This window comes from Phalangium opilio, unplaced genomic scaffold (assembly GCF_054372755.1).
Source record: "Phalangium opilio isolate 3A_F unplaced genomic scaffold, DU_Popi_V2 ptg000093l_1, whole genome shotgun sequence".
In the NCBI taxonomy this organism is placed as follows: Eukaryota; Metazoa; Arthropoda; class Arachnida; order Opiliones; family Phalangiidae; genus Phalangium; species Phalangium opilio.
Window position 1 is genome coordinate 195385 of NW_028324198.1, and position 12125 is coordinate 207509.

General features: G+C 39.9%; 1 protein-coding gene across 1 annotated transcript; it reads left to right on the plus strand.

The window, feature by feature from the left end:
- Nucleotides 1–8890: 8890 nt before the first annotated feature.
- Nucleotides 8891–12125, plus strand: LOC149640135 (uncharacterized). The gene has a single exon (XM_089850614.1). The coding sequence runs from the start codon at nucleotides 8939–8941 to the stop codon at nucleotides 9920–9922; it is 984 nt and encodes a 327-aa protein (XP_089706740.1). The 5' UTR covers nucleotides 8891–8938; the 3' UTR covers nucleotides 9923–12125.

The following is a 12125-nucleotide window of genomic DNA, read 5'->3' on the forward strand; positions in this document are numbered from 1 at the left end:
ACTTTGGTTGTTAAACACCCCCACAAGAAATCCATCGATAATTCCATCGTCGGATTTATTTCCGCAAATACAAGCGATCTTTCTTTCATTGAAAGAAGTAACGCTTGGAACCAAGTCCAATGAAATCACCAGAGTTTTAGCGTCCCTTTCAGATTTGGCCCTTAACTCTTCGTTCATACATGGAAAAAATCCACCCCAATTTTTTAACGAAACACTGTGGAAAAACTGTTCCGCAGTTTCAAAATTAGGGTTTTCAAAAGCTGGATTTTCCATTTTTGAAAATAGGCCAGCCACAAAACCAAATGCTTCCCACCAAAAATGTGTTTCTTCCCACCAGAAATGTCTCTTCCCACCAAAAATATCTCTTCCCAACAAAAATACCTCTTCCCAACAAAATAATGCCACAAAATTGAGTTTTATTAAACCTCTCGCTTAGCTCGCTCAAACGCGTCTGATGAGTAATAAAGAATTGTCTTAAAAGGTCACCTGTTACTTAAAAACGGTTCGCGCATGCGCGAACCGTTGCCATGGCAAAGAAGAAGGTTGCCACGTTACCATGACAACCATTGTGCCGGCGGTGGGTTTGGATGTTTTAAATCTAGAACAAAAATTCATTTTCTCCACGTGAAGTGAAATCCTAAGCTATCCAAACCAAAAACCTAACCGAACCTGCTTCTGCCCACAATAAAAGGTAGATCTAGATCTTTTTTTTTTTTTCAAACCATTTAGTGAAAAGGATTAACGGTTTGTAAAAATAAAAATTATTGAGATAAAGTTGATAATTATGACTTTCAAAAGTAATTGCGTTGCAGCGATGCGAAGGTTGCTAAATGGAAAGAATGTATCTGATTTTAGCAGCGTTCCTGAACATATTGTGTGTGCATTTTTTGACGAATGCACATATGTAAAAAGAATGCAAGTTGTAGCATTCTGCATATTGAATGGAATATCGGAATACAATTTTTGGCGAATCATTCGTTGGAAAGATTGTTCAAGGCAGGACGAACGTAAGGTTGCAGATCTTTTCATTTACATGAAAAAACCGGAAAATCAGGGTAGATTTTATTCATATGATATTCATTCAGGACTTATAAAATATTTGGATGGGGCTATTAGATATTTTGGTTCTCGAATTGAGTCATCTTAATTAATTTATTATTTACCGATTTTTACGAGATTTGGTGGAATTTCAGTAAATATATACGGCAGTAGGCAAGGGGACCTGCCTAAACAAAACTCCCCATGAGAAACGACGTGTGGCCACCTCCATGTGGTGTTTCTCGGGTAACGCTAAGTGCCACATTTTAAGCAAATTTTATATAATTTTCCAAATAAGTGACCGCCTTTCCAAAATATGTTGTTTATCATCCCAAATAATGTTACGCCTTTTCCAAAATATTGTGGTTTATCTTCATTTACTTCCCAAATAATGTTACGCCTTTTCCAAAATATTGTTGTTTATCTTCATTTATTTCCCAAATAATGTTACGCCTTTTCCAAAATATTGTTGTTTATCTTCATTTATTTCCCAAATAATGTTACGCCTTTTCCAAAATATTGTGATTTATCTTCATTTACTTCCCAAATTATGTTACGCCTTTTCCAAAATATTGTGGTTTATCTTCATTTATTTCCCAAATAATGTTACGCCTTTTCCAAAATATTGTTGTTTATCTTCATTTACTTCCCAAATAATGTTACGCCTTTTCCAAAATATTGTTGTTTATCTTCATTTATTTCCCAAATAATGTTACGCCTTTTCCAAAATATTGTTGTTTATCTTCATTTATTTCCCAAATAATGTTACGCCTTTTCCAAAATATTGTGGTTTATCTTCATTTACTTCCCAAATTATGTTACGCCTTTTCCAAAATATTGTGGTTTATTTTCATTTATTTCCCAAATAATGTTACGCCTTTTCAAAAATATTGTGGTTTATCTTCATTTACTTCCCAAATAATGTTACACCTTTTCCAAAATATTATAGTTTATCTTTATTTACTTCCGAAATAATCTACGCAATTTAGCAAAATATCGTTGTTTATTTTTAAAATTGGAGCTCGCTTCAAATATTTTTCTACCCTGGTATGAGAATTGTAAATGTTTCAGTGGGTGTTTAAAATTTCATAGCTATATTTCCACAGTATGTGCTCCTTGATTTCCGTCGCGAGTCATTATTATATTTACCCCCCGGGTAGTTTTTCAAGATCGAGGGCAGAATGTTTAGGCGCGTAGCGGTCTTAATGGCGGTAAGTACATGCAATTTTCAAATTTTCAAAAATTTTTTTGACCAACTTGCGGGGGGTTAAGAATTTTTTCACTATTTTTTCCGAACTCCCCGTGGCCTAATTAGTCAGAATCAAGTGTTGGTTGGGTTAGGTAGGTAAAGTAAAATCCTACCGTCGCTTTATCTTTAGTGGTAAATTTACTACTCAAATAAAAATTACACAGCGTAATCGCTTTTTTAGTTTTAAAAATTCATTAGCCCAATTTTTTACGACTGTGGAACAAACCTCACTAATGGAGGCGGCCATTTTCACTCACTAAATTATTTTTGAGTTATACCGTCTGAGGGCGCTCTTATAAAACCGCGAAATACAGAAACGTCACACACTCAGTGGCAAATTGAGGGGGGTGGGGAAGGGGTAATGGGCAATCGCCCTTAATGAAATAGCTATTAGTGTTTGATAACTTCGGTTCATTTAGTTCTGTCTTTACCTTTAACGTTTTCATCTGCTAAAACGTCCCTTTTTTCTGCAAAATTTGTCTAAAATCTCTCAACTTTTTTCTCTTCTTTTTGGTTCGTTTGAGAATTTATCCTACTTAGTATTTTTGAACTAATCAGTGGAAAATGATACTCAATAATCTTCTCCGCTGACGGTGCTATATTTTTCAGTCTTTTAAATTCAAAAACCAACTGCAATGTTTTGTAAATTATTAATTTTATTATTAATATAGGAGGTTGAAAGTTACTTGGTTTTTCTGGCCCAAGAGACGAAATTCTACAATAAATCTGCCACTTCGTTTTGAAATGTAGCTTGTTGTCTATATGTTAAGGTTGTCCGCATTTTTGCATCCAAAAGAGTTTCTTCTAATTGAGACTTTTTACTACCCCATTGATTGATACTAATATGGGTCTCTACGGTCTCCATGTCTTCACCCAATCCATATTTATCCTACATTTAGCACAGAAACGAGTAAATAAAAGCACCGTTGTCAATCACAAATAATTCGTAAGTGTATACATACGCGGTTGGAAGAACTATCTAATTTCTTCTCTTTCAATAATAACTGAATCACGTTTTGGCCGTTTGTTTTTATACTTTTCCTTCATGATTTTAACAACATCCAAATTTCTATTTGCATTTTTCGTTTCAAAACTTCATTTTCAATGAAACAATCCACGAATTTTTCATCATTAAAAATAATTTTCGTAACATTAAGTTTGTTGTTAGTAGCCAAACAAAAATATACAGCAAATATATTAAGCCCTATTCTTAACGCTTGTACAAAGGTTATCCCGAGGATCCTTAAAAATTAATTAGCAGGGGTTTAACTAATAGGAATGAGTGTCTTTTTTTTCTTTTATCGGTGCTTTTTTGCCAACCGCTCGAGTCGACGAGCCTCTCGTCGGGCAATAGCTTCTCTACTGCGTCCTCCGGGGCAATCGGAAACTACGTGGTGGCCAACCTTATGGCAACGCCAGCATTGAGTTGTGCTCCAAATAAGTGCATGTTATGCATGTCGGATCTTGGATGCATGTAGTACTCTTTATCCGAATTCGAAGGATCGATCCCATTCCTCCGAAACGTTCCCAATATATAGCATCTTCGTCAGAGGGAGGTACAACAGGATTCCAAGGCTGACGAGGAGCTGGAAGAAGAGGAAGGGGAAAGGGAGGAAGAGGAGTAGGAGTGAGCAGGTTTGGAGAGGAGAAAAAGGGTCGGGGTCGGTACGACGTCGGACTTCCTCCCTAAAACGTTTGTACACAGTGATAGGACGGTTTTCGGGTTCCGGACGGGTTTCGTGTTCAGAATCATTGTCGTCCATATCAAGGGAGCGTCTTTCTCCCGGTGAAACCATAATGGTTATCGGTATTTCTTCAGGGGGTGTTTTACAATGTTTTGTCCAGTGTGGGCCCCCACAATCAATACATTTTAGAGGGGAATCTTTTCCCCTTTTTGGAATGAAACAATTCTTATGGCGATGTGACGTCTGTCCACAATTGAGGCAATTGTTCGCATACTCAACGCAAATTTGCTGGGCTTCCTCCATTTTGGAAGGTGATCTTTTTTTCTTTTTTGTAATCGTGGCTCCTTCTGGGGCCTCAAAATAAACTGGTCGAGGCCTGCCTCCTTCGGCCATCTGAAATGATTAAGTAATTTCTCTTATTTGCTTGGGAGATGAACTCCCACGGGAAAACAGAGATTGGCTCTCGGGTAAAGGAAAAATGTTCCTTGTTTAGGTCTGTTATTTTATTGTTCTGGAGGTAAACTTGGACCTCGTAAGGGGACCTTAATCTTTTATTGTCTGGAGGGCGATATTAAATATCGACTTCATTGCCTCCTGTGTAACGAGCGTTTCAAGCTTGATACATGCATCTCTAGCGTTCCCTCTTAGATACATGTATTTCAAACCCTTTCACCCACCAAGCCCATTCTTTGTGTAAACACGTGCACGGGACCTGTTTTTAAATACCTTCCCTTCGTGGTACTTTTCCACGAAGAGGCCCCCCAAAAGATTGTATTTTGGATGTTAACAATAAAGAGACACTTTTTTGCTTGCTATTGAAGTGAACGGGTTGTTTATTTCTTACTCTTAAGAGCGGACCTCTTAAACCTAAACTAACCCAATAGTAAAATCTTCTAGAGATATTCAATTCTCTAAGTTTTAACTGTTTAATATCATCGCAGTTAATTTAATATAACGTAGTTAAATCAATGCTATCTGGGCCTACGTTATAATTGGCGCCCGATCGTGGTTTTGTTCGTATGTTTTCGAACCCCGCTCTCCGTATACTTCAGTCCCAAGCCCGGGAGGATCGTTTGCTTCGCCGTACGCTCGCTCGGGATACTTCCTTGCCGGTCCCTCATGTTCCGGCCGCCGCTTCGCTTCCCGCGAATTCTTCTTCTCCGCCGTTTCGCGTTCCGTGAATTCTTCTTCGCCGTGTGTTCCTTCGGTCTTTCGTGCTTCTTCCCCCATCATGGCCGACGATTATGAGGACGCGTCTTCCATGACCGCTTCCGAGGGTTTTCAGGAGGTTGTTGCCCTCCTTCGCGCGGACTTGGCCTCGCGGGATCGTCTCGAGCGCGAGGACCGTGATGAACGCGAACGGATTCGTCAGGAGGACCGCGCTGAACGTGACCGCCAACGCCAGGCCGATCGTGACGAACGCGAACGTCTACGCCTGGAAGAGAGGGAGGAACGCGCCCACCTTCGCAAAGCCGACGAAAGTCGGTGGAGCATCTTACTCTCCGCTCTTTCCCGCCGCGTGGGTCCTATCGACTCCTTTTCCGGCGTCCCGGAGGTCCCGCGGCCGGACGCGGTTCCTCCGCCTTCCGACGGGGGTACGAGTAGCAGCTCCATCGTTGGTCCCCCTTCCGGAAATTCGACACCATCGAACTTGGGCCTGCCACCGCCGAATCAGGCAACAGGTTCTTCGAGTCCACGGTTGCCTTCCGACAACACGCTGCTACTTTCAAAACCGGACTTACTTCCGCTCTTTAGTAATGACAATTCAATATCCGCCCGTGAATTCTGGATCGCGCACAGGGCTGTATAGACTCGGGATTTATTTCAGCACCCCATCTTCTTCAACAAATCAGCTTTCGTTTGCGTGGCCCAGCTTGTGACTGGTTCCAGTTGTGTCGTTCACAAATTAAAGACTGGCCAGATTTTTGTGCGCGTTTTAGACGAATGTTCGGTGGTGCCACGCGAGAAGACGATCTCCGCCGTCAACTGAAAATGCGCGAACAGCGCGAACGTGAACCCACACGAGAATTCGCGTTAGCCATCGCTGGCTTATGTCGTAAAATAGACCCTACAGTGGCTGATGCTAAGGTAGTCAAGAAAATTGTTGCGCCATTGAACCCTATTTTGAAGGAAAAAATGGTGCTTCCTAATGTTAATAATTTAACCATCGAGGACATTGTTGTGGAGGGTACTCGTGTTGAAACCCTGTCATCAGCACAAAAACAATATTTGCAAAGAATGGATAATTCTCCAAGGGTTTCGCCTTCAGTTATCGAACCACGTAAGATGCCATCGACTTCTGCCACACCAGCATACCAACCTTCTTCAGGCAGTGAGGTCGCTCCAGCCAAAAAATTACGGCTTAAATGCAAATATTGCCAACGTTTTGGTCACTTGATCGACGACTGTGAAAAGAGGAAGCAAAGACATCTTCAGCGTTCCTCCACTTCCAACACCCCTACTACAACATCATCGGGAAACGCCACCGGGAGCCGACAATAGAGGGCCAAGTCGTCCTTCCATGTTTCCAGCAAGACAGCCCTTCAACGTCATCAGTGGTAAGTGGTACTATTCCTTTATTACCTGGAGCGGACTCCTTTATCTCGATTAAACTCGGAACTTCGTGGAGTGGCACGGCGCTGCTAGATACCGGCGCTTTACGCGTGTCGTTAATTCTCTCCACCGTTTGGGAAGCCCTCGCCAGTGAGAACTATCCTAGTGAACCTTACCACGGATCCTTAAAACTCGCAGACTCTAGTATAACGGACACACAAACTGCATTACGTGTAAAAATTCCCGTGTATATAGATAATCATATTTTTGTACATAATTTTATAGTAATTCCCAAAATGAGTGCCTCGGTAATTCTAGGTTCAGATTTCTTACGCCAACATCGCTACACACTATCTCCTCACACCGGCTAATTCGGTATAGTTGCGCCAGGTGAAACTCAACCCTCTAGCTGGAAATCATTCGCGCCTCACCCACTCAGTGATATATCATTGCCACACGCGAATGCGTCCTCGGGTTCAGCCCCAGAACAATCGCGCGCCACCGCGACTGAACCTATTCAACGTCCTACGTCCGCTAATGCGTCACTTGTCTCAAACATTGCGGCCGTCCTGGCCGACTTTCCTGACGTGGTCACGGATGTCCCAGGTCGTACTCATCTCATAGAGCACAGTATTGATACGGGCAATGAGCTACCACACCGCTCATTCCCATATCGAGTCTCTCCAGTTCGCGCTCGTGTCATCGCCACAAAAATCCAAGAGATGCTGGACGCTGGTGTCATCGAACCTTCTAACTCAGACTGGAATTCGCCAATCATTCTCGTTCCCAAGAAAACGCCAAAACCGGTAGCTCTCCCAGATCATGCGTTACTGGTGTTCCTCAAGCTGCCCCAACGCCAGTTGACCCAAAGAATTTCCGATTATGCGTTGATATTCGAGGGGTTAATTGAAAAACGAGAAAGGATGCATTTCCGATGCAAACTGTTAACCAGATTCTCGACGCGCTCCAAGGAGCGAAGATTTTTACGACGCTAGACATGAAAAGCGGGTTTTGGCAGATCCCACTTGCCGAAGATTCCAAATGCAAAACGGCATTCGTTTGCTCAGAGGGCCTCTTCCAATTCAAGGTCATGCCCTTTGGCCTCACCAACGCGCCAGCAACTTTTGAGCGATGCATTAAGCTCGTACTAGGTACTACTCTCGGTCCCAGTCTCAAGAAGATTGCAAACAATTTCTTCGATGACTTAATAATATTTTCGAGTAACGCTGAAACTTACGCAAGCGACGTCCGCCAGGTCCTTGAGAGGTTGCTTGCCGCTGGACTTACTGTCAACCCGGAAAAAAGTAAATTCGCGCAAGAAGAGTTACACTTTCTCGGCCATATCGTGTCCAAAAACGGTGTTAGAATGGACCCTGAGAAGGTGCGAGCCGTGACTGAATATCCCGTACCGCGTATCGAGAAGGATCTAGCCCGATTTCTTGGACTGGCGGGTTGGTATCGTCGGTTCATTCATGGCTTCTCAGAAAGTTCTGAGCCGTTAAACTGCCTCCGGAGGAAGGGAGTACATTGGGTTTGGAGTGACGCATGTCAGACGTCATTTGAGAGCTTAAAAAATAAACTTGTCTCAGCACCCATGCTTGGTTACCCTAACTTTGAGTATCCCTTCACGATTCGCACAGACTCTAGTCAAGTTGGATTAGGAGCAGTGTTGGTTCAGCATATAGACAATAAGGAGATAGTTATCTCTTTCGCAAGCTGCACCCTTAGTCAACCTGAACGACAGTACAGTGCCACTGAACTCGAGCTCTTGGCAGTAATTTGGGCCTTAGAAAAATGGCGCGAATATATCGAAGGCCAGACATTCAATGTCGTGACGGACCTTGGCTCTTTTCGAAACCCTCGCTTACAGGCCGCCTGGCCAGATGGGTCCTCCGTCTTCAAGAATTTATGCCATTTTCAATAGAACATAGGGCCGGAAACTTAAACGCCGTGAATGACGCACTATCACGTGCCGCTGTCCCTCCAAGTGCGACTGATCAAACCCTATTGTGCACCTTAGTCGAACGTCTTGAGGGCGACTCCAACCAAGAATATTTCCAAGTCTGCTCGATGGAACTCGATTCCTTCGAAGAATGGTCAACAATCTCATGGGAACAAAAACTCGATCCCTCCCTTATACCAATATTTGAAGCACTTGCCAAAGGAAAGGAAACCGGTACCCAAACCGACGTCTCTAAGGTTTTTACGTTGCAAAACGAAGTCTTGTACCGCGTTTGCCCACCAACCGACCCCGAGGGTACAGAAATTTTGAAACTCGTGGTTCCTGAAGCCTTGAAAGCAAAGTTCTTGAAGCAATGTCCGTTCAGCTCTCGCAGCAAACAGTCGCATGTTTTTCGCTCCGTCTCGCTTATCAACATTGCTTATCAGCTACTAGTTTTTTATATATTTAAACATGGCAGAATTCTGTGCTAGCTGTGATAACGAAATAACGACGACTAAAGACATAATTCAATGTGTTGGTGAATGTATGAACTATTACCATGCTAAATGCACCAGTTTAAAAACCGAGGAAAATTTACAAAAGTTAGGAGCCAAGAAAACTGCTTGGAAATGTGACTCTTGTAAGCAACCGGATTCGACTAAACGAAAAAACTCAGCAACGAATCAGCCCGTAAGTGAAATACAATCTACTGATGTTCTAAGGGAAATAATGGCCAAGATTAATGAGATGTCCCATAAACTTGATACTTTGGACACTATTAACCTGAAAATTATTGATTTCGAAAGAGCCATGCAATTTAATTCTGATAAAATTGATGAATTCGGTCAAAATATGTCTGACTTAAAAAAATCAGTGGGTGAAGTTAAAGAAGAGTTTACCGGAATAGCATTAAAAAACAAGGAGTTAGACGACAAGGTCCAATTTTTAGAGGAAAAAGTTGCTAATCTGGAATTCACTCAAAACAAAAACTGTCTAGAGTTGTCAGGAATCCCAGAGACTAAAAATGAAGATACTGTAAAAATTGTTCAAATTGTGGGGAAAATCCTAAATTTAGAAATCCCTAATAATCTAATCGTTAAATGTTACCGTAAATATCAACCCGGCACTCCAAATACCAAAAAAATAGGCAACCCTATAGTAGTTAAATTCTATGACATTAAGTTGAGAGATCAGTTTTTTGAAAACTCTAGATCTAACAAACTGGATCTTTTTTGCAATAATATTCACCAGTCGCTAAAAAATGAAAGATTCTACGTAAATGAAATTTTGCCATCTTACACAAAAAAACTTTTGTATGAAACGAAGGCCTATGCTAAAAATAAGGGAATAAAATATGTATGGGTTAGTAATGGAAGCATTTTGACGCGCAAGGATGAAGGATCTAAAATAATGAAAGTTACTTCACTTCGGAATCTTCGTTCGACCTCATCGTAAAGACTTATTTATTTATATATTAAACCTTTTCCGATTGTGATGCCCTTCAATAATTTTGCTGACTTTTCCGACTGCATAGGTCTACCGCACAATGAAATGTTTCCAAATATCGAAAATGATTTTTTTCAATGTCATAAAAAAATTTGTTCTCATTTAAACGGCTTTAAAATATTTCATCTGAATATTAGAAGTATCGCTAAAAACTTTGACGAACTCTGTTTCCTTCTAAATGAACTGTCCGCAAATTTTGATATTATTATATTAACGGAATGTTGGCTAGAGGGTAAAAATCCGCAACACTTCCAAATTAGCAACTATCAGACAATTTCTACCACCAACCACTCAAACAGAAGTGACGGCGTAGTGGTCTTTGTGAAAAATACTATTAACTTTGAAGACTTTGATATAAGAATTGGTGGTTCTAGTTCCAAATATATAGATATAAAATTAAACGGTTTATTAATGTACCGTATTTTATGTATCTACCGTTCCCCTAATAATGATTTGCAAGAATTTTTATTTGACCTCAATAAAACGCTAGATAACTTTGCGAAAATAAATATTGACAACATAATCCTAATTGGTGATATTAATATAAATATCCTCCCAAATGAGCCTAGTATACTAAATTCGGATTATTTAGATATTCTACAACTTCATGGCTTTATCCCACTTATTAGAAATTTTACTAGAATATCAGATACATCAAAAAAATGTTTAGATCATTGCTTTATAAAGCAAAAACATTCTAGAGATATAATATCTGTAATCTTTCAAACGTTTATCACGGACCACTTCCCAATACTACTAAGTATCGATAGTGAAGTGACTATAACCAAAAAATATACTGATAATTTAAAAATACCTTCGAAAATAGACTACCAAAAACTAAAACTGCTGTTAGGATTTGAGACCTGGCTCTCAGTTTATAAGGAACATAACGTAACTATAGCACTAGAAAATTTCACTAATAATATAAAATTCTACGTTAATTTATCTAAAACAAATATCTTACCAAAACCTAATGATAGTAATAAAGTTAAAAAATTAAAGTTGATTAAACCCTGGATGAATCAAGCCATTGCCTTTTCTATAAAAGAAAAGAGATAAATTAAAACTTAGAAGTCTGAGTGAACCCCTCAACTTTGGGCTAAAGGTGAAATATACAAATTACCGCAATAAACTGTCCACCTTAATTAGAGTTGCAAAAAACAATTACTTTTCACAAAAAATAAATCAGCATAGTAATGACAGCCGTAAAATATGGCAAGTCATTAACGAATCTACCTCAAGAGTCAAATCTAAACTGCCTATTATGAATATTCTTCATCCGGAACTTAATATTGAAATTGATGCTATAAAAAATCCGCAAGAATGTGCTAGACTATTCAATGATTATTTCACTAACATTGGGGGGAATATGGCTCGTGAAATAAAATACAATATTAATCATTCAAGCTTAGTCCCACCACCAGAAACTAGCAGCCTAAACCAGCAGTCGAGCTCTATATATCTAAGACCAGTAGATGAAGACGAACTTACCACAGAAATTAATAAATTAAAAAATTCAACCGCTACTGGATATGATAATATCAGTGCGATGGTACTTAAATCGATTGCAAATTATATAGTTAAACCCCTAAAACACATAATAAATAATTCTATCTCTACTGGGATATATCCTGATGCCCTCAAAATAGCTATTATCTCACCTGTACCAAAATCTGGTAGTCGCTCAAAGTTAACTAATTACAGGCCTATATCAGTACTCAGCCAACTGTCAAAACTTTTTGAAGCTTGCCTTAAAAAACGTTTAGAGAATTACTTAACAATGAATAAAATTGTATCAGGAAATCAGTATGGATTCCAAAAAAATCTCAGCACCAATGATGCTATTTATCATTTCACAAAAACCATTACTAATGCACTTGATAATCGTAAAAAAGCCCTGGCAGTATTCCTCGATCTAGCAAAAGCGTTTGATACCATTTCCCATGAAATACTCTTAGTAAAACTTAGGCGATATGGTGTGAGGGGTATTGCCCTTGAGTTATTTAAAAGCTGCCTAAGTAATAGGAAACAGATAGTGCGCGTGGGTAATTCATATAGTGAAGCTCTATCAGTAAAATGTGGAGTACCACAAGGCACCATTTTGGGCCCCATTCTGTTCTTAGTCTATATAAATGATTTTTGTGAAGCTAAA